Source organism: Yarrowia lipolytica, chromosome 1B (assembly GCF_001761485.1).
Source record: "Yarrowia lipolytica chromosome 1B, complete sequence".
Classification (NCBI taxonomy): Eukaryota; Fungi; Ascomycota; class Dipodascomycetes; order Dipodascales; genus Yarrowia; species Yarrowia lipolytica.
The window spans coordinates 1,991,645-2,013,802 of NC_090771.1; the positions used below are offsets into that span (position 1 = coordinate 1,991,645).

The window sequence follows — 22,158 nt, forward strand, 5'->3', positions numbered from 1 at the left end:
AATGTGTCCAGCTGGAGAATTCTCTCGGCCCAGGCTTGCCCGTGAAACATCACTCTGCTTAAACACTCCATGTTCCTCGTGTACTCTCCAGAGGACACAATTATCCGGCGTGCCTCACCTCATTCATGCCATGCCTGTTTCACTTCACTTGGGCAAAGATCAGATAAATATGAGACAAGTCGTTGAAGGCGGATGGTGAAGGAGCTTATGAAGCGATGAAAGCGGGAGGAAACTGTGAAATGGCAGCAAGCAACGCATATAGAACCGTTGTATAGGTGGTCAGGCTGTCGATTTATATACTCATGACCACCATAATATCTCGCCTACCCATCCGTACAACGTGCTTCCGTTAAGTTGACGGATGTAACTACTTGTAGCGACATGACGCAAAAATAAATCGTGCAGAACCTATTATTGCGTTTGCATGATCTAACCGATGCCCCGGTTGTCTAGACTTTCCTACCAGTCTGGCACACTCTCTCTATATACCTTCATTGTACCTTGTAACACATCTACTCGTACTTATACTTGTATGTACTAATACTCTTCCTGTCTCATTATACATTGCTATCAATGATTGAGTTCGATAGTAGGAACCAAAAGCTACTTTACGGAAGGTGGCATGTTCCATGTGAAAAGTGACCTGAATAGGTGTTAGTACGAAGGGGTCAAAATATTGCGTATTAGAATGAAAGGGCAATCGCTGGAATTGCTGTAACTGGGAGACTTCAATTGATGCCTCGGAAGTGTTAGAAATTAAATATATACCGAATTCGGAGCACAGATATACATTTTAAAGCACATGCACGCGCTGTGTTGTAATTATACCTGAAGAGGACAGAAGAAAATGCTATCGCTGCATACATTTTACGAGGTGCATTGCTCAAGCTCAATTGTACAGTAATTCCACAGCTACCCTTACGCTATCGTCATCTAATGTCATATCTCATTATCTATAAATGTCTCGCTAAACGAATAGCTTATTTGTTGGCCTTCTCGAAGTACTCCTTGGCGTTGACAGGGTCAGCCTTGATAGTATCGGAGCCCTTCTGCCAGTTGGCGGGGCAGACCTCACCGTGCTTCTCAGTGAACTGGAAGGCATCGATGAGTCGGAGGGTCTCCTCGACGGATCGGCCAACGGGGAGATCGTTGATGGTGATCTGTCGGACAACGCCCTTGGGGTCAATGATGAAGATACCTCGGAGAGCGACACCGGCCTCGGGGATGAGAACACCGTAGTCCTTGGACAGGGTGTGGTTGGTGTCAGCAAGCAGGGGGATGTTGACGGGACCAAGACCACCATCCTTTCGGGCAACGTTGGTCCAGGCAAGCAGAGAGTACTCGGAGTCGGTGGAGGCAAAGAGAACCTCGGCGCCTCGCTCCTTGAACTGAGAGACGGCATCGGAGTAAGCGATGATCTCGGTGGGGCAGACGAAGGTGAAAGCCAGGGGGATGAAGGCGAGGACAACCCACTTACCCTTGAACTGGTCGAGGGAGACCTCCTCGAAGACACCACCAGAGACGGCAGTCTTCTTGAAGTCGGGGGCGGGATGCTGAACAGTGGCGACCATTTTGTAAGTGTTTGTGTGTGTGGTTTTGTGACAAGACAAGAGTGTAAGGGGTGGGCTGCAGAGGGCCTTTATATATTTGAGGTGGACAGCCTTTTTGGCTACCTCTGTGACCTGTAAGGTAAGGTCTGTAAACCTGTGTCGAGCTTAAATTCGGACTAGGTTCCAACTTTGGCCTTGTTAGATTGGAGCGCAAGTTGAGCATGATAGGATGGAAGAAGCGGTTTCCGCTTGTATTTTGATCGAAAAAAACACGGAATGGATAATTGTGACTTAATTGAACTGCCCTGTATCTTCATTTTCTTATCATTGCGGCTCGCGAGCAACACATACTCCTCCTACTACCTCTGGGTTCAAACCCAATTTCAGATTAGAAAGCATCGACGCAACGTTGGGTCTGGACCTGTTCTGAGCTGAGTAAGATGTAGAGAATCTTGGAAGGTCTCGACATGGCTAAAATTGTAATACTGACTAAAGAGCTTGGTCACGTGGAATGACTATCGCGGAATGAGAATAAAGCTGACCACATTTCGAGTGCCTACAGCACCGTGCAGCTTGATCCTATAGACACACAAAATATCTCCTTTGCAGCTTCCCCTTTGTACGCACCGTTTTTCCGAAGCCCTGTTCAGAACTGTCCATAGATGCAGTGCTAGAAGATATTCCACGGATGGCCATGCCTACCGTTCATTACCATGGTAAACTGTATTGGATGGAGGCTTGTCTGTATCTGCCCTTCTCTACATGAGGTATTATCGATGTACACAATTTTGTACACCACCAGTATATCCATGGCTTCTCTAATCAGTATTAATTATACACTCCTACAGCACAACATACTGTACATCAAAAGTGCATCTATAGACACACTGTACAACCCGCATTTCTGCGACTGTGTGCTAGTACGAGTACATGTAGTACGATACATGACACCGGCAGTTCGATTGTGTCTTCTGATGGCCACGAGTGGGTCTTCTCTGAGGTTGGACTGGAACATGTCTTTTTTCCGGGGCCTCCGACGGATAATCTTATCAAGCCACTTTTGGGCTTTTGACCGGGCTGGCTGGGTCATCAGCATTGATAGGCACCTGTAGATGTGTGTTCCGGGTCTTCAACGCGCGTTTGCGGCAAGTGGTTGGAGTATATTGGGTCAAATGGATCCGTTGCCTTTGTTTCCTTTCTTAATTATCCTCTGAATCACCCGGAATTTCCCTGGTTGTGTCATTCTGCCCCATAATCACGCTGTCTGTATTAATATCATACTCATACTGGTACATACTGTACCTAATTGTACGTGGGTTGAGATAGAAGTCTGAACAAACAGTTTGCAGATCAGACAAGCCACTGACAAACCATACTACAAGTAGTGCTGTTTCTATCGCATTATGGGGTCTGCTACAAGTAGAACCAATCTCTTTCAGTTGCCACGTGGTTTCTTACCGGTGGTTGCACATTCTCTTGTCATTGCACGGAACTCCATATACAGTAATTAGTACTTGTGACATAGAGTTCAAATTAATGAGATGACGTGTGATAGGGAAAACACGGAAGGGGTTGTCTACTACTTTAGGGACCGGTAGAAGGCCGACGTTTGTTGTCGTTCGATGCTCTGCGGCAGTTGTTCTTTGCTTTGAGGTGTTTTCAACTCACTCACATCTCGTCAGGGAGCAATCGAATTATGTCGGGTATTGCCGGGTATGCATGTTTCAATATTCTACCGACTTCGATGTTGTGGTTAGGGTATTCCGTATTCGGACTTAAATTGCCATGTTACTGTACTTGTACATACAGTACGTGTAAGTTGTCGCTTGAGGTGGTTGATCTGGGTGTGTATGTGATATGTTTCAATTTAGAGAAGTCGGGATATCAGAAATGGACAGAAATGCCCGACTAGACTCCACCAGGTGAAAAATAGAACGTCAAAACATTGTTGTCTTGGAATAATGACGAGACAACCAGTCTTGTGTTTTTTATTTTATTATAATAACATGATACTACAAACTCTGTAGAATACGCGGTGTTCCTTTGGTATGCTTGGCTTAACTAATTACAGTCGTACTTACTGAAAACCCAACTACTTGGACAAGTAATACCAAAGGTTGTTCAATTATTGAGTGCATGTACCGTATGTGTACTGCACAGTATAAGTATGTTATCCCTAATTATTCATTTAATACACCGAATAATGCCACCGGTTCAAGTAAGAGTGCATACTGATACCTCATCTCTGGAATTTGATGATGTCTACAATATGTACTCACACTAAGAGAACTGTGCAAGTCACCGTACAGTACTGTACATATCTATGGCTACAGTACCTCGAGCTCATGTCGGGTCTATCGCTAGATAGGTCAATAAGGGGTAAGTAGTCGTACTATGAGGGTATACCAATTTAGCCATGGCTGAAAAGTGAATACATAGCATCACCGAAAGGGTCTAGCGGATAGCTACCACTGGCCAAAAAAAAAAGGGACAACAAAGAACGCTCGCTACATGTTTGTACCCTTCCAAATACACTGACACCACATTAGATCGCAGCTTATCAGGAAACGCACCACTATAAATGCTAAACCATGAACGCCAGTCGATGCTGGGATGACAGTAGACGTGTACCAAGGAGGCGCCCAATGGAGAGGAGAGACATACGGGGCGGGGAGGATCACACACTTATGGGCACTGGATAACGATTCCGTTTTGAGATGGTATCCAGTCATATCATGATCCTTCTGTCCGGTATGGGCCATCATTCCATGGATCATGAGATGTGTATATATTAATATCTGCATAGAAGGAGCCTCAGATAATAATGAATAGGCTGTAAACGATGCATCTGACACACTTATCACGCCTTCTGCTTGATTTCAGTGACTCAAATTTATTATTATTAGTGCATCCCCTAGCAGATTCGAACACACACCCCCCCACAACAAGGCTAGATTTAAGCTTTAGGCCGTCAAAACTGCCACCATGGTCAGTGTGCTGATTTTATCACGAAGTCATCGACAAGGCTACCTCTAAGACTATCATCAGCAAGCACAAATCGAAGGACATCATCCCCCGACACGGCCGAAATGAACCACAACACGTCATTTCAGCAGCAGTTGTTGCAGCAGCTGCACCAGCCCGGCGGCAGCAACCCGGGCGGGGTGGGCGCAACTGGAGCAGGCAACAACAGTCCCTCCTATCCCGAGGCCAGTTTGATGGGCTCCAAATTCTGGCAGAAACAGATGCAATTGGCTCAATTATCGCGACAAACGGGACCCACCAGTCACGGCTATGCCCGGGCGGCAGCCATCAACTCGCGTCAACAACACGGTAGAGACGGAGCCCAGGTGGACGCAGACAAGGACCAAGGCCCCAGCCAACTGACTCTGGTGGATCTGGCAGTGCAAACGGTGCAGCAGGATCTGGTAGAGCAACAGCAGGCCACCGCAGCATCCACGCCCCAGAGAGGATACACAAATCAACAAAAGAAGGATCAACTGGAGGAGGAGCGACAGATGACGCTGATGCAGCAGGAGAAGCATCAGTACTGGGCTGATCTGGACATGTCGGGCCAGGGTCTTATGTGTCTGTCACCGCCGCTTTTTCGCAGCTACGAGTTTCTGCTCAAATTGTACATTAATCACAACAAGCTGACCACGCTGCCTCCGGCAATCCGATCTCTGCGGCAACTGCGTGTGCTAGACGTCAGCTCCAACATGCTTACCAAGCTCCCACCGGAGATCGGTATGCTCCACAACCTGAGATACCTGTTTGCGTTCGACAACTACCTCTCGACTCTGCCCCATCAGGTCGGTCAGTTGTACCAGTTGGAGGTGATTGGTTTGGAGGGTAACCCAATCAACCAGCCAATCAAGGAGAAACTGGCGCAGGGTGGAACCAAGGAACTGGTTGCCGAGCTGAGAGAGTCTGCTCCTATGCCCGCTGCCCCCAAGCCTCGAGAATGGATCGTTCTGGAAGAGGCCGGTGGTCGAGGTGGCGCTGCAACAGCAGCAGCAGCAACTGAGGGAGAGTCTGGCTCTACTGTCGCCACAGCCACAGCAGGAGCCAACGCAGCAGCAGCTGGTGCATCTGCCTCGTCCGACACCTTTACTGTCATGTCCTACAACACTCTTTGTGACAAGTACACTACAGTCCAGATGCACGGCTACACCCCGCTATGGGCTCTTGGATGGAAACACCGATCTGAGACACTTCTCAAGGAGGTCATTGGATACGACAGCGACATTCTGTGTTTCCAGGAAGTCGACGGAGCCTCCTTTGAGGATTTCTGGTCACCCAAGCTGCACCAGCTAGGCTATGCTGGCCTGTACCATCCGAAGACCCGAGCACGAACAATGTCCAAGGAAAAGGATGCCAAGCGAGTCGACGGATGTGCTATTTTCTACAAGACGAAGTCGTTCTGTCTGATTGAAAAACTGTCTCTTGACTTTTCGTCTCTGGCACTTAAGAACAACGACTTCAAGAAGACTGCCGACACCTACAATCGAGTTCTCAACAAGGACAACATTGCGCTAATTGCGCTACTAGAACATGTGACCACAGGCCAAAAGATCATCGTCACAAACACTCATTTACATTGGGACCCTGCCTTCAACGACGTCAAGCTCATCCAGGTGGCTCTGCTTCTGGATGAGGTGGAGAAGTTTGCTGAGCGGGTTGCGAAGGACAGCAACCGAGTCAGCGCAAGAAACCAAGACGGTAACAACGTCAAATACGAGTCTGGCAAGAAACTGCCACTGGTCATCTGTGGAGACTTCAATTCCACCACCGACTCAGGTGTGTACTCGCTCTTCTCGCAGGGCACCGTGACCAACCACAAAGACATGTCTGGCAGAGCGTACGGCAAATTCACAGACGAGGGCATGAATCACGGCTTCACTCTCAAATCTGCATACTCGAACATTGGTGAGTTGGCATTCACCAACTACACACCCAACTTCGTCGATGTGATTGACTACGTGTGGTATTCGTCCAACGCTCTGTCTGTGCGAGGTCTGCTTGGTGGCATTGATCCCGACTATACCAGCAACATGGTGGGATTCCCTTCGGTGCATTACCCCTCCGATCATATCTCTCTACTGGCCGAATTCTCCTTCAAGAAGCAAAAGGGAGGTGATGGCCAGCCGAAAAAGGCATTGGATTTCGGTAACTCTGGAAGCCACAGCGGCTCGCGAAAGACGTAAGGTCAAGGTAGTGGTGGAGGAGCTCTGGAGAGCAACATCAGTCGCATAGAGCTATGACTGGAGTTACACAGAGCAGCAGCTATACAATGCCATCGTAGCAGCAGCTAGAAGCAACAGCAACAGCAAAGCTCACTCAGCAGTTTTGTACAAGCAAACTGTTCTGAAACCACAGGGATATAGGTAATGATTATGTACGAGTAGAATAAAAGGCAGTGTAGTTACCACGATACTCTGTTGCTGTTGTAGCCGGAGGAGCCGAGAATCGAGCAACATGTGGGCCAGGGAACGGAGCAGGTAGTGTGTTGGCATCGGAAACAAGTATGGGCTATCTGCAATGCTCATGCCTGTTATCAGCAGCCAAGACCGCGCTTACAGTACGAGTACAACAACGAGTACAAGTATAAGAATCGTAGTCTGTTATGACATGTTCTTTCAACGGTTCTAAACGAACCTTAGCTGAGAGGTGGCAGGTCTTTATGTGTGAACAACGAGATGCTGTATTGTTGTGTGCATGTATGTACAAGTAGTGTGTGTGTGTGATACTGAAGGTATTGATCTATTAGTATTCGGGGATGAGCAGTTGAATTGTAGATTCTGTCCAGACAGAATTTCGGGCGCGTTAAACACGAGCTTCAATCCTTTAGGTTCTTCTATTTTTGTCTGAGATAAACACACGAGGCAATCCAATCGTGTGTCTCTGAGGTTAGTTGTTCTGTAGCACTACGGCGCCCTTTGACTGTATGGTGATGTGGAGAGAGGGTAATTGAGATGAGAGAGGGTAAAAGGGACGTGGGGGGTACGATACTTGGGCTACCAGCACTGCTTGTAAATAGTAGGAGCATTTACAGGACATATTGCGCAATGTGATTCAGACATTGCTAATGACACAGTGATAAAAAGGTATTTATCATATATCACGTCTTGTATACAACTCCGGAAGACCTCTCAAATCGACCCGTTTAGGCCGCTTCTCGAAAAAGTCTAGCAAGGCGATCTCTGCACAACAAGCGTGTGGGTTCATTGCAGCCCAAAGCATCGAAATATACGACAGTGGAGGAGATGGAAGGGTAAATAACTGTGAGGAATAGATTTTTTTTGGGTGGTCGTGAGTGATAGGTTGAACAAATCTCTAGAATATCTCACCACCGATGGCTCCTCTACCAGACCCTTCTTCCCTTCTTCCCTTCTTCCCTCCTTCTCTGACCACATCATCTCTCTACAGTGTCGTGCTCCAAATATACAGACTCTGCATCAGTGGATACAGCTCGGCACTACGTCATAGCCGGAAAGCTGTATGCTGCAAGCAAATGGGCGGCAGACTACCACAACGCGAAAGACATGTAAAAAACCTGACGTGTATGGTGAGCCACGGTACAGTGCAGGCGTTTATCACCAGCCCATATGTGAAAAGGGAATACCGTTACAGAGGTTTTTCTAACATCAGTCACTATTCACACACTCGATCAGATCGAAAACTTTCGCTTCCTCCAATACGACAGTCAATTAAACATGTTGCTCTTCTCCATTGTTGCCATTGTTCCGATGCCCTGTACTGAGCATGTGGCCTTGAAAAGACACTGTATGCCAATATCGACCTCATTGGGAGCTACGTAAACAGCAAACTCTATTTTCAATTTACACACAGATCCCCATATAGCCAAAGTCATTTATGAGACCCGTTTCCTCCTCTCGACAGACTTTGTATTCACTCGACTTTCTCTTCATCCCTTCTCTCAACGACATTTTCTCGTCTTGAACAACACTTGTCAGCGACCCCACCAGCTTCCACAGCTATCACTATTACAACTACCGATCGCGACTTCTGTCATTGATACCACTTGCCCCCCAGACACAAACACCTCGTTTCGACCAATCAAACCTGTCGCTAAGATCACAGCTGGACTGAGTGAGTATTACATCGCATTCACATACTTTGTGGCCTAATCCCTATCTGATGAGTCTACACATGGTGCCTTCAATCCTTTTGTGGAACACTATTCTCCACTGTGGAACACAAGACCCACCACATTCAGGGGTCTTCACCTGCACCGCTGTGCTCCATCTCATTGGTCATCTTCGCAGTGGGAATAATGGCTGTATCTCATTGTGCAATAATCCAGAGAATTACGCTTCTTTCGTCGCACCATCGTTATCCCCGGAAGCCCGTTATTTCCGAGAGCATCATCGTCAACCGTCCACTAACTCAGATCTACCTCGTTTGCGTCTTAATACCCGATTAGGCAAGTACCAATTACCCCGACAACCTACTTTCTCCCGCCTGTCGTTGCAAACTCCCAACTGGCCACCGTGAAGCTTATTTTTCGAGATTTTCGCGCGCCCTGTCACTCCATCACGTCCTTGCATATCACGTCCCACCACTCGCATTTTCCCCTTGCCTGAGTGCTGTGCGTCGCGTCCCACCACACACCAGCCCGTTTTATCCAATAACGCTGAGATTGCATTATTTTTCGCACCCGCTATTAATATAAGCAGCTCCACAGCCCACACGCCTTCGTGACCTGCTTCAATGAACTTTCCAGTGAGTACTAATGACCCGGACAACGAGTCCTCTCGCCGACCCCCGCCGCCATCACCAGCGCACAGTGGACATTTCAAGTCGAAATGAATTTGGAAGGGTACCTGTCCCCGCCATTCCATTTAGCCCTTTAGCAGGGGGTCTAATTTCACTACCCAAGCGCACCCAAACGCACTTTATTTGCCATTTGCAGCTGACATTGGCAAATAAGGTTGGGTACATGCACATGAGATTGGGACATTGAATTTGCTGAAAAGCATTCACAGAAAAGACGCGTTTCACTTTACACACCACACACATCCACACATTTAATACTAACCACCCAGCGAAACAAAATGACGGGTCTCCGCGATGAGAACACGTCTGCTTCCATGCGACTGCCTCGAGCCAAGACCGCTGAGCCTTCTGACATGGACATCAGCATTGGCGAGAACGGAGCCCTAAACGCTCGGCCCGCCCTCAACGATCTGAGCAACGTCGGCCTCTCTGGCAACGTCTTCAAGCACACTGCGGCCTCCCAGGCCAGACGGGCCCTCACATCCAAGACCACGAACGGCGCAGCTACCAACAAGCCTGCTGTCAAGCCCACCTTCTCTGCTGCCGTGGCCGGTCTCAGTCGAACACGACAACCATACAGCAACAACCCCAACACACAACAGCCATCCAACATTACACGAGCATCATCCACAACCACAAACCCCTACACGCGACCCCAACGTGCGTCTCTGCAGACCAAGTCTGTGTCTGCGGACTTTAGCATCCCAGTCTTCCAGAGCAAGACTGGGCCTCTGGATGTCCCCCCCATGACCCGAAAGCGGCCATCACAGGGTGCCAAGGACATGGAGATGCCTCGTCTGGCCGCCCGGGGAGGAAAGCATCATCAGACGATGGAGACCTTTGCCTACCGAGAGGAGGGTCCCCTGGCCAAGAAGCACAAGCAGGAGGAGGACAAAACTGCTGTGGCTCTTGAAGCCGAGCAGGAGGAGGTGATTCGACGACCTCTTATCCAGGTGCTGGCTCCTGGAGCCACTGGAATCGACGTGGAACATGACGATCTGGATGCTGAGGACATTGACGACCCCATGGCTGCCGGCGAGTATGTCGACGAAATATTCACACATCTGTACAACCTCGAGGAGGAGTACCAACCCAATCCCCGATACATCGACGACCAGAAGTCTCTGTCATGGAACACGCGAGCTGTGCTAATTGACTGGCTTGTAGAGGTCCACCAGAAGTTCCGACTGCTGCCTGAGACTCTGTTCCTGGCCGTTAACATTGTTGATCGATTCATGTCTCGACGGGTGGTTGCCCTGAACAAGGTCCAGCTGGTGGGGATCACTTCTCTGCTGCTTGCCACCAAGTATGAGGAGGTCTTCACTCCCGCTCTCAGCAACTTCGTTTACGTGGTAGATGGCTCGTATCCCGAGGATGAGATTTTGCGGGCCGAGCGGTTCATTCTGCAGGTACTTCAGTTCAACCTGTCGTACCCGAACCCCATGAACTTTCTGCGACGAATTTCCAAGGCTGATGACTTTGACATTCACTCCCGAACGTTTGGCAAGTACCTATGCGAGATTGCTCTGGTGGACCACACCTTCATGGAGTTCAAGCATTCGCTCGTTGCAGCGGCTGCCATGCATGTTGGACGGATGATGCTGGCCCGGTCTCAGTGGACCAACAACTTGGTCTACTACTCCGGAGGATACACACAGAAAGACATCGCCCCTGTTTGTCGCAAAATCTTCCAGTTTCTAATTGGACCGGTGGAGCACGAAGCCTTTTTCAAGAAGTATGCCACCAAAAAGTTTCTCAAGGCCTCCATCATTGCTCGAGAATGGGCCCTGGGCGTCCAAGAACAAATCAAGAATGGTGTCAATTCTTACGAAACTAACCTATTTATCTAATTGCATGCATGTGTTATAAAATTTAATGAAATCATTTACTGAATACTTGGGATGTAGGTCCCGTACTTGTATTAGTGTGTGGTTAGTTGAACTCGTATGTATTACAAGTAGCAGCTGTTAGACTGTGAGATGTGGGAGAGAGAGAGAGAGAGAGAGAGAGAGAGAGAGAGAGAGCCACGGTGTTGTACAGTCTGTACTTGACATGCATTGTCACCTGGGCCGGGAAGTGTATGCACAATCGAAGGAGACACCGACTACAAGTAGGTATAGGCTGCATCGTACAGTAATGGACACTCGTACTGTAGCTAACGACTGTTTTCTCGTACGACACAAGTATGTACTGTAGTCGTAGCTACAATAACACCACTATGCCCTGATCCAAACATCAAACTTCTCGAAGAACCTGTGTGGTTAATCATTCTATTGTTATATAAGTTGGATAAGCGAAAACACTTCAGGCAAGATGGTACAATCCTACACTACAGACACGACCCTGACCGACAGCATTGCTCCACCAGCTTAGTTGCTGTCTACAACATGGGCTACAGTATGCTTACTGTTTCAAGAACTCAGCAAACTACAGGCACATTCGAATCCGCATGTCTCGCATCATCTTATCATCATTCATTACTTCCCACCTCGGCATTTACAACTTAGCGGAAATGTCAATACCCTGGGTGGAGGCAGCATGTGCCAGCAAGGTAGAGATCTTGGTTCTCAGCTTGGGGATTGTCTTCTGGGCCCATTCCTGGTTGAGGTCCGATCTAAGGTTTCGGCCGAATACCTGAGAGGTGTATCCGAGCCGAGCTCGCAGAGGGAGCGCGTCCATGCCGTCAAAAGGCGATTTTTCGCCCTTGAGGTGGTTGGTGACGCCCTTGACGGCCTGTCTGAGATCGTCCTGCTCGGCATCCTTGGTGTTGAGTGGTCTTCGAGCAATCAGGTGGAAATGCACGTGGTCAACCACCTGTCCGGCTCCATGGCCGTTGTTCTGCACTACGTTGAAATCGGTGCAGCCCAAGACCTCCAGCATGGCTCGAGAGATGATGGGGATGGCTAGACCCATTGCCATTGCAATGTCGGCCTTGGTGCTTCCAAATTTGTTCTCCTTCAGTAAAGCGGTAGCTCCCTCAGACTGCAGACTTCCCTGAGGGAATCGGGGGTCTCCGAGCAGATCTAGAGTCTTGACATGGGCTCTGGGAATGAGCAGAATGTGACAGGTGGAAGACATGAGAGGCATGATATCGAGGAATGCTACCAGATGGTTTGAGGAGAAAATGAGCGGCGAGTCGGGCGAGTCTACGGTTTTGAAACCAGTGGAGGGGTTTCCTGAGATGTTGCAGAACACACAGTCTTCGTCATAGACATGCTTGCAGAACTCCTTGTGGGTAGCCAGAGCCTTGGTGATAGTGGGATCATCGTATCTGATGGTGTCCTTGAGCAATTCGCCGTTTCCTGAGCTGTAAGGGTCGTCTTTAGGTCCACTCATTGTTTTGGTGTCGTTACTCGGTGTTGCTGCACTTCTGATGAGCCGATAGCGTTAGCCGAAGTGTGTGAATGTGGGGTGGGATCCCAAACTACAAGTAGCTAGTTAAGGTTGAGCAAGTAATCAGACAGTTAGCGAACGTGATTGTTCTGGAAAGAGTCGAGAAGCGAAAAATTGTGCTGTGGGTGGGCCGTGGCTACTTGTGACTGTATTTCAAATAAAAGAGGATTACTGATACGTAACCTTCAGCTTACAAGTACTTGTACTTGTACAGTAAGATAGTGTTATAATTTATTGGGCATGCTATATAGACATTGTAAGTTGTAGCCCCTTACTGATAGCACGGTGTACTTGTACTTGTAAAAATCGGAAATCAAAACATGACAAGCAACGGTTTTTGATTCAGAACCACACGCACAATCCTGTCCATAAATAATCTGTAATATTACTGTAGTTGCAGTGTACTTGTTTACACGAGAGTTCATTTGTACTAACCTCTGCTTACTAAGGACGGCGGCGTGCTACCGATTGACATGTGGCAACGACTACAAGAAATGTGTACTTGTATACAGTATTGGAAATTATCTTGCTCATTTAGCCAATACTTATATGGACGATAAACACCCTTCTGAAACACTCTCATGAGTTCTTGTATCTTATCCAACACCCTGGATGCTGACTATGGTGGCGCTGCTTATATAATCGCTAAGGATATTAGTTAAAGGTTCTTCAAGAATGAATGTAAAAACCACGAGATCTACCACAACTATACGCACAGGTTATAGTCGCCACTGCCTCACCCGGTCTTCTTATATGTGCAGGCTCGTCTCTCCTTCCCCCAACCTCAGTTACAACACACCTCGAGATTAAGGTTTCAATACTCGCCACTATCACCACTGTTAACCAAGTCACTGGAAACAAGACCCAAAAGTACGCATTCACACACAAGACACACAATCAACAATGCAAGCAATCGCAGACTCGTTTGTCGGAACCGGACCAATGGGAGCCATGGCTGCCCAGCACGAGGAGGATGTTCGAGCCATCCAGCAACAGCAGCTGACCCCATCGTTGGCCGTGCCACCTATCTCTCAGCCCACAGCCTTTCTGAGAGCCCACACCGATGACGCCTCCAATCCCGACTGTAAGATCAAGATCGCACACGGTACCACCACTCTGGCCTTCCGATTCAAGGGCGGCATTGTCGTGGCTGTCGATTCGCGAGCCACTGCTGGCAACTGGGTCGCCTCTCAGACCGTCAACAAGGTGATTCGAATCAACCCCTTTCTGCTGGGAACCATGGCTGGAGGAGCCGCCGACTGTCAGTACTGGGAGACCTGGCTCGGTGGACAGTGTCGGCTTTACGAGCTGCGAGAGAAGCAGCGAATCTCTGTGGCCGCAGCCTCTAAGATTCTCTCCAACCTCGTCTACTCATACAAGGGTATGGGTCTGTCAATGGGTACCATGGTCTGTGGATACACCGCTCGAGAGGGTCCTACTATCTACTACGTCGACTCCGACGGTACTCGACTCAAGGGCGATCTGTTCTGCGTCGGTTCCGGTCAGACCTTTGCCTACGGTGTGCTGGACGCTACCTACAAGTGGGACCTTACTGTTGAGGAGGCCCTTGCTCTAGGAAAGAGATCCATTCTTGCAGCCACACACAGAGACGCTTTCTCCGGAGGTTCCGTCAACCTGTACCACGTGACTGAGGAGGGATGGGTCTACCATGGTAACTACAACTGTGGTCCTGCCATCTGGGAGGCCAAGGAGAAGGAGGACTCTTTCAACAACATCATCACCAAGCTCAAGGATGATGAATAAACAGGGAGGAGTGGCATAAATATAATAGATATTGAAAGAATCTTAGCGCTGTAAAAATTGACTATGTAGCGTGTAACTTGAGTGGGAAATGTCTACTCACACAGATAGCTGAAAGCCTCACAATACAAGAAGTACAAGTAACTATCCCAGCAAGAATACACACAAGCACATCACAATATGTAAACGTTTATTACCAATAAATACATTTTTATTATACATGCTCCTAGTTGTTAAGAGGCTTCTTAGCTGGCTGCTCATGAGCAGATGGCGGATCTTCGGCCTTCCGTTTGTCTCCTGGTTTGGGAAGTTTTCCAAGAGACCCAATGGGGATGTCGGCTCCATACTTTTCGGCGTGGGCCCTGAGCTGTTTGAGAGCAGCTTGGACCGCCGGCGAAGGGTTGGAGATTTTGCTGGCCTGCTCGAGCACCTGGGCAATGGTGGTGTCCGAGTTGCTTAGCGAAGTGAGCCCTCCAGCAGGTTTCGCAGTGGCAGGAGAAGAAGAGCTACCTGCAGGTGCAGTAGCCGGGGCAGAAGATGATGCAGAAGGTGTAGGTTACGGCAGACGATGTACCAGGGACAGCTGGCCGAGCCTGTGGAGCGGTAGTATGCTGAGCAGGAGCCTGAGTTTGAACGGGGACAGGTGCTTGCACCGGAGCAGGAGCAGGAGCGGGAGAGGCAGTAGCAGATCCGGGCATGGAGCCAGAAGCACCAGGCGTTCCAGATGTCACAATTTGAGGAGACTGGGACATCTGGGGCTGGGAAATCTGCGGCGAGGCCTGAGCAGGAGGCGAGTACTGCGGTGCAGGGGACTGGCTCTGAAACTGGGTTTGGGTCGAGAATTGAGACTGGCCCTGTTGCTGTGTCGACATTGGGCGTTCCTGCTTTATCTGCAGAGTCGACTGCTGGGGTGTAGACTGTTGAGGGGTAGGCTGTCTAGAGTTGGAAGAGTTACCTCCTCCCTGGGCGTCCTGCTTGGTCTTCACAGCGTTGTATGCAGCCATGACAATCTGGTTCAACTGCTGTTGGTTGTCGCCGTTGAGGAGAGACTGCAAGGCATTGACTCCGCCACTGGGGTTCTTTTTAGTGGCCTGAGCTATGGCAATGGCCAATGCGTTAGTGATTAATGCAGAACTGGGCGCCTTGCCGCCGAGTTGCTGCTGGAATTGCTGAGATATTTTTTGTTGTAGCAAAGCGAGAATCTTCATAGCATCCTTACCGAGCTTGGGGGCAGTTGCCTTACCACCAGCGGACGAGCCGGCTTGCGCTCGAGCCTGCTGTGACGAGGTGTTCTGCTGTCCCATGCCACCCGCTGGGGTGGTTTGAGACTGGTAGGGGGATTGGTACATACGCTGCTGAGAGCCTGAGTTTTGCAACTGAATCTCCTGCGCCATTTCGGCAATAGTCTTTTGACGGGCCTTGGGCTGCGAGGAGAAGTCAATGACTCCGTTAGGGCCGCTTCCAGGCATGAACTTGATCTCTTGACCGCCTCTGGGTTGAGAAGAAGAGCCTGCCGAAGAAGAAGAGGTGCTAGCGTTATTGTCCAGGGTGAAGTTTGCACTGCTGAAGTCGATCACGTTGACTCCTCCATCGTTCTTGTTCTGGTCAAAGGTCATGGTTTGACCGCCATGGGCATCGGTGTTGTGCGAGTTGAGATCAATTTGAGTGCCGTACGTGTTAGTGTCGGGCGAGTACATCTTGACTTCTCCACTATCAAAGTTGTTAACAGAGAAGTTCGAAAATGCGGGGTTAGGGGCACTGCCAGGAATATGCGAGTCTGGACGCATGGATTTGTTCTTGGAGAGCGTCGATTTGCGTTTCTGACGATCCCGCTCAGCACACCATTCTCTGTCGATACCCCATAACCAACCTTTACCCTCTTTGGACACCTTGCGGAACGTCTTGGACGATGACAGGTTGTGACGCACAGAGTTCTGCCATCCATGGGGACAGTACTTGTAATAAGGGAAAATCTCTTGGATGGATCTGTAGATCTCTGCCAGAGAAACTCCCTTGTCGGGGGCCTGTTCCAGAGCAGTGGCAATGAGATGCGAAAAAGAGAAGTTAGGCTTGGTACGGTATTCCTCGGGGATTTCGTGGAGCTGGTACTCTCGCTTGGGCTGTTTGCGTGGCTTGGACTGCGGTTTTTGTTGTTGGAACATATTTCCCGGTTGCATGTTTGACTGCTGGTGCTGGTTGTGTTGATGCTGTTGCTGCGAGGGCATGTTATATTGTGACCCAGTGGGGTACACGGGCTGAAGGTCACTCAGCGAAGCGTCCACAGCATCGTCAAGATCCATGTCATCCAGCGGCAGGTCGTATTTGTCGCTATACTTGTCCGAGTCGTACTTGACGTCCATATTTTCAGTGTATTTGCTGTTCTCCTGTTCAAACAGGTTCACTGACGAAGAAGAAGCGTTTGCCTCAGTGACCTCGGTGGGCAGGTTGTAATCGAGAGGATCTAGCACGGGAGTACCTGGACTGCCAGTAGCAGACTTCGTGGACTGCTTGCTGTTACTGCTGCCTGTCGACTTCTTTCGCGGAGATACAATGGCAGGAGAGCCTTGGCGACTGAGAACCCGTATGTTGTTAGATCGCATGGACAGCGCATCGGCAGGGTTTATGGGCGTGGGGGAGCCGGTAGTGTGGTCGGGAAGGCTGGGCAGCACGAACGAGAAGGGAATAGTCCCCACCTGCACTTTGGTGCCATCCTTTAGAGGCACTGTGGATCCCGTTTCCACAAAAACATCGTCCACAAAAGCGCCATTTCTGCCCAAAACACTGAGCTCAAATCGCTGGGTGCCAAAGTTGTAGAAGATCTTTGCATGTTTTCGAGAGATGGCCTTTGTGTCGCCCAGATGGACATCAACCATGCTGGACGAATTTTCCACCCTTCGTCCTAGCACCACCTGTAGGGTTTGTACGTAGAATGTAAACGACTCAAAGTCCAATCGAGCGTACGCAGACACTCTCGAGGAGTCGTCATCCCCGGACTCGATCTCGTCCATTAATGGGGGCAGTGGCTCCTCCAGCTTGACCTGTTCTCCACCATCGTTTGTGTTGTTGGGGTTGTCGGGGCTCTCGCGCTTGGGCTGTATATTTGGGAAGTCGAGTTCGTGTGTGGCATGCTGTGAAGAGAGCGCCATCATGGCTGGTGGTGAGATCTGAGGGAAAGTCGAGTTCATGGAAGGACGGCGAAGCACGGTTGCCTCGTCGTCCAGACCAAGACTGTCCTCCTTCTTGACCAGCGGCGTGGACACAGAATCGTTCATGTGAGTGAGAGAAATGGTGTGTGTTGGTGGCCACAGACACAAAGTCTTCAGGTCTTTCGTTAGTAAGAAAAAGGTGTGACGCGTTGCTGGGTGTACACCAGGTTGTGAGGGGGGGGGGTGTAACAACCACGAGAAAGGGGTCGAGGGTTTTTAATTTCAGAGTAACGTCGTGGCCAGGGGCTGCAGAGCACGGTACACTATGCCGACAAAATAGATCTTGGGCTTGCCTCGTTGTGTACTCACCTTGTTGACCGAACCGATTATCGCAACTGCTTTCTGGTGACCCCGAATTAGCTTCAAATTTCCATGGCCAAACTTACTGCCCTAACCCTTCTCTTTCCACATTCAGGCCCCATCATCTGTGGTCCTATGCACGTTTCTAAACAAGTTTCATGCGTGGGCGGAACCGTGTTACACGATAGACGGGCATTTGATAGACTTGCTTGTGGATTATCTGATGACCTGGTGTTTACGTAAGCAAACAAACAATTTTCTGTTGGTACCGCACGGCTGGTCTATGCTGTCAGACTCCACCAGGAGCCAAAATAGGCAACCAAAGCACCTCCGTGACTCATACTGATGTATCTTGTGTTTAACAGACTAACGAGAGCCGTGTCAATTTGCTGACTTGGTGACACGCCGGTTAGCTACAATACTGGGTGGGTTAGTGGAATGTTGGCTGTCATTTTCCCCGAGGAATATCACAACAGCACCAGCTGAGACAGATTTAGCTGCGGAACCAAAACCGTTGTTTCGTGGAACTTGTTTTAGTAGCTGTTTTCTATTGGATTTATCCAATCTGCTTCTTCCTACAAACTGTACATGCGATACTTGTACAGTCATATCCCAGAACCCCAATTTTTCGCTTCAACCTGCCTAAGAAACTAAACGTCACCGTTCGTGCGAATGGACGCTCGCCTCTCAACATTATTAATAGAACAAATTGTCCACTAGGATCATTGGATTACGTAATAGTAGTAATCTAATCAATAATAAGACCGACGACCGTATTTTCTGCTACCCAACGCCACAACTGCTAAGAGGGCTATTTCAACATTTACCGTGTGGTGTCTCATGTGCTTATCAATGCATCATTAGTAATTGAGATAGCAACCACCAGAACGACTTCACTGCTTGCTATAAAAAGACTATGACATAACTGTTAGCTTATATCTAATTTTCCACATCAGAAGTATACAACCATGTTTTTTAATATCTTCATTCTTCTCAACACATCTCCAAAAATGACTCTCGAAAGCATTCATCGGACCCCGGACATCTCTTTAGACTTTTAGATACCTTGTGGTGGCTTACAATATGAGAGCCTAATATGCATGCCCGTCCTTACGTACATATAATTAACGGATCCTCTGTCTTCCTTCTTGACAAGAATGACTGTGCCCAAAGTGAAACTATCGAACGGATTGGAAATCCCCGCCATCGGATTTGGGTCTGGAACCAAGTGGAAACGCCCTCCTGGAGAAAAGGAGGAGCGAGAGCTCATTGATGCCGTGGTCAGTGCAATCAATGCCGGACACCTTCATATCGATACTGCTGAGTTCTACGGCACCGAAAAGCAAATTGGAGAGGCCATTAAGGAGAGTGGAGTGCCTCGAAAGGATATTTTCCTGACTTCCAAGACCCTTTTTGGTCTGCTTGCTGATGACCCCATTGAGTCCATCTCCAATCAGCTCAAGACGCTACAAACGGATTACTTTGACCTGTTTCTGATCCACGTGCCTCCCAATGATGATATCAACTATGACTTGGCCAAGGCTTGGGGCGTGCTTGAACAACTATACGAGAAGGGCCTTGCCAAGGCGATTGGAGTGTCTAATCACTCCCCAGCTGAGCTCGAGACAATCATCAAGGTGGCCAAGATCAAACCCCATGTTAACCAGATCGAATTCCATCCTTTGCTCCAGGAACCCACTCCCGGAATTGTTGATTTCTGCAAGCAGCACGACATTGTGGTTGAGGGATACTCGCCTCTAGCTTCCAACGAACTAGAGGGAGAGAAGCCTCTGGATGCAGTGGTGGCCAACGTTGCAAAGAACCATAATGTTTCTCCGGGATCAGTTCTTCTAAGATGGGCTACTCAGAAGGGCATTGTTCCCATCACTACATCTGCCAACGCCGGTCGACAAAAGGAGGCTCTAGCCATCTTCGACTTCAAATTGTCTGATGGCGAGGTAGAGGAGATTTCCAAGGTCGGGGCTGAGTCCCCTCGGTACCAACGATTGCCGATTCCTTCTCACAAGCACTACTACCCTGCCGAAGAGGGCGAAGCCAAAATATAAGCAGAGCTCAAGACAGTTATTTAGGGAAGTACGAACCGCCGACGAACTCATACTTGTACTAGTAATCAATTCGTCGTATGCATTAGTCTGTAATTATCATAGGCCTCCTCGTAATAGTTTTGATGTGATTACTATACATACAGTCGTATATGTCGTGTTGTTAGTATATATTAATCTGTCTCGTAAATCATGATGTCCAACACATGCAATAAATAGTCTACCGCTACAGGTCCTTGAAGGCTCGCCATGCCTCACGCACAAGCTCGCATCCAGGCTGGTCCTTACCGGAACCCTCCACGGGCTTTTTCTCCACAATCACGTACTTTTCCCAGCGAGCCTCGGAGATCCACACAACGACAACAGAGGTTTCGGATGACCAGCCAAGAACTCCATGTTGGCCCTGGACTCTTGCAGACACAAATGACCACTCGCCGGAAAAATATGATGGAAGTAGCGGCACCTTACCCAAAACATGGCGTCTGTTGGCTGCTCCTGCGGCTCCAGATGCGGAAGCACTCGTATCGAACACATGCATGGTGTTCTTATCTGACAGAACAGCCAGTCGCGATCCACTGGGCGAAAATGCCATGTTATAGACGACAGCTCGGTCCAGACCTCGCCTGAACTCATGTAGCAAAGCCGTGTTTGACGTTGAGTGTAGTCTCACCAATGTACCATTGTCAGAGCAACTGGCCACCACAGACCCGTCGGCAGATAAGGTGACACACCGAACAGGCGACTTGTGTGCTCTGATGATTGACACGAGATTTCTAGCTTGTCCTTCCTGGCTGAGGTCGACTACCTGGATCTGACCTGGAGTGCGCGATGGGAACACGACCGTGTCTCCCGAGAAAGCGGCAATGCCATGCGGGTTGTCGGCTGTATCGGTAGTGGAGATTCGCGACGGTGGCGACGAAAATGCGTAGACGTGGACCTTGTTCTGGAGCACCACCACAATCTTGGTCCGGCTCAGCAAAACGTTTAAAACGGGCGACAGAAACTCCAACGATAGCGCTGGTTTGGACTTGAGATCGTCCCAGATGACGAGCTTGTTCTGCGGGAACTTCGGGTTGCTACCCCCTCCAACTACAGCCAGGTAGTTGGTTCGGTGCAGCATCTGGATCACGCCTATTCCACCATCATCAAACTCTCGCTGTACACGCAGGTCCATGGGGTCGGTGACATAGACGCGGAAGCCACGGTTGTGACAGATGGCAAAACAGGCCGAGTCCTGGTTGAAGGCGGCATTCAAAATCGGCTGGTCTTCCATGCTCGCGATAACGTGCGCATCAGGGGTCCTCATGCTGCTCTCCCCACTGCGCTCCAGAGTGTGTGAAGTGCCATGCAGTAGGGTAAATCACATGTTGATAGGGGGATTAGCCTTCGGTGTGTGATCGTAAAGTACGTAATACTGTATGTACTGTATGTACTTGTATGAGTATGAGTACATACGGTAGGGTAATAACAGAACAGTAGCCATGACTGCAAATGTCGTACTTGTAATAATTCTTCACTTTTTGTAACAGAAATATCATGCTCCATTTTTACATTTCACTGCTCTCTCTATAATACAAGTTCATTCTCTGCGCTTCTGTTTTGGTCTGTATACTCTCTGTACATACTGTATACTGTATGTACTTGTATGTATATGTATATACTGGACGAGTAGTACGGAAGTACTGTAAAGGTGTCCACAAATAGAGAGAGACCCCATTATTTGATTTTACGCAATATCTTCAGGAGGAACAGTAAGTATCACTATAGTACATACTGGTACAGTATCATCTTGCGTCTCACAATTTTTACAGGGAGGTGCGCAATCATGAAACTCAATCGCTTCTCTCTTATCCTAACCTACAAGTAGCCATGCTGATTGCTAGCTATGTATATATCTCTAGTCGTCCCATGGGAAGCTTGTCTCAAGTCCATAGTAACCAGTTGCCTATACACGTCAGATTTCATTAGCTAATCATCACCTCCACTGCTCATATACAGTAGTTTGTATTGCACTTCCAGCACCCCAAGCCACAGCATACACAACGTCATCTTACTAAGCCATATTATTAAGCCAAACAGTATGTT

At 48.9% G+C, this 22,158-nt stretch overlaps 8 protein-coding genes across 8 annotated transcripts; 4 read left to right on the top strand and 4 right to left on the bottom strand.

The window, feature by feature from the left end:
• Positions 1 to 980: 980 nt before the first annotated feature.
• YALI1_B19932g (uncharacterized protein) lies at positions 981 to 1,571 on the bottom strand (the record flags this gene model as incomplete). The annotated part of the gene is made up of 1 exon (XM_500915.3): positions 981 to 1,571. The coding sequence occupies one exon, from the start codon at positions 1,569 to 1,571 to the stop codon at positions 981 to 983; it is 591 nt and encodes a 196-aa protein (XP_500915.1).
• A 3,068-nt stretch (positions 1,572 to 4,639) lies between these two features.
• YALI1_B19962g (uncharacterized protein) lies at positions 4,640 to 6,757 on the top strand (the record flags this gene model as incomplete). Its single annotated transcript, XM_500917.3, has 1 exon — positions 4,640 to 6,757. The coding sequence occupies one exon, from the start codon at positions 4,640 to 4,642 to the stop codon at positions 6,755 to 6,757; it is 2,118 nt and encodes a 705-aa protein (XP_500917.1).
• A 2,527-nt stretch (positions 6,758 to 9,284) lies between these two features.
• Positions 9,285 to 11,200, top strand: YALI1_B20009g (uncharacterized protein; the record flags this gene model as incomplete). Its single annotated transcript, XM_500918.3, has 2 exons — positions 9,285 to 9,296; positions 9,620 to 11,200. 2 exons carry the CDS (start codon positions 9,285 to 9,287, stop codon positions 11,198 to 11,200), a joined length of 1,593 nt encoding a protein of 530 aa, XP_500918.3.
• Positions 11,201 to 11,846: 646 nt separating this feature from the next.
• YALI1_B20043g (uncharacterized protein) lies at positions 11,847 to 12,686 on the bottom strand (the record flags this gene model as incomplete). Its single annotated transcript, XM_500919.3, has 1 exon — positions 11,847 to 12,686. The coding sequence occupies one exon, from the start codon at positions 12,684 to 12,686 to the stop codon at positions 11,847 to 11,849; it is 840 nt and encodes a 279-aa protein (XP_500919.1).
• A 960-nt stretch (positions 12,687 to 13,646) lies between these two features.
• Positions 13,647 to 14,507, top strand: YALI1_B20052g (uncharacterized protein; the record flags this gene model as incomplete). The annotated part of the gene is made up of 1 exon (XM_500920.3): positions 13,647 to 14,507. The coding sequence occupies one exon, from the start codon at positions 13,647 to 13,649 to the stop codon at positions 14,505 to 14,507; it is 861 nt and encodes a 286-aa protein (XP_500920.1).
• A 503-nt stretch (positions 14,508 to 15,010) lies between these two features.
• YALI1_B20094g (uncharacterized protein) lies at positions 15,011 to 17,776 on the bottom strand (the record flags this gene model as incomplete). The annotated part of the gene is made up of 1 exon (XM_500921.3): positions 15,011 to 17,776. One exon carries the CDS (start codon positions 17,774 to 17,776, stop codon positions 15,011 to 15,013), a length of 2,766 nt encoding a protein of 921 aa, XP_500921.3.
• Positions 17,777 to 19,167: 1,391 nt separating this feature from the next.
• On the top strand, positions 19,168 to 20,076 carry YALI1_B20108g (uncharacterized protein; the record flags this gene model as incomplete). The annotated part of the gene is made up of 1 exon (XM_500922.3): positions 19,168 to 20,076. The coding sequence occupies one exon, from the start codon at positions 19,168 to 19,170 to the stop codon at positions 20,074 to 20,076; it is 909 nt and encodes a 302-aa protein (XP_500922.1).
• A 223-nt stretch (positions 20,077 to 20,299) lies between these two features.
• On the bottom strand, positions 20,300 to 21,379 carry YALI1_B20130g (uncharacterized protein; the record flags this gene model as incomplete). Its single annotated transcript, XM_500923.3, has 1 exon — positions 20,300 to 21,379. The coding sequence occupies one exon, from the start codon at positions 21,377 to 21,379 to the stop codon at positions 20,300 to 20,302; it is 1,080 nt and encodes a 359-aa protein (XP_500923.3).
• Positions 21,380 to 22,158: the final 779 nt, after the last annotated feature.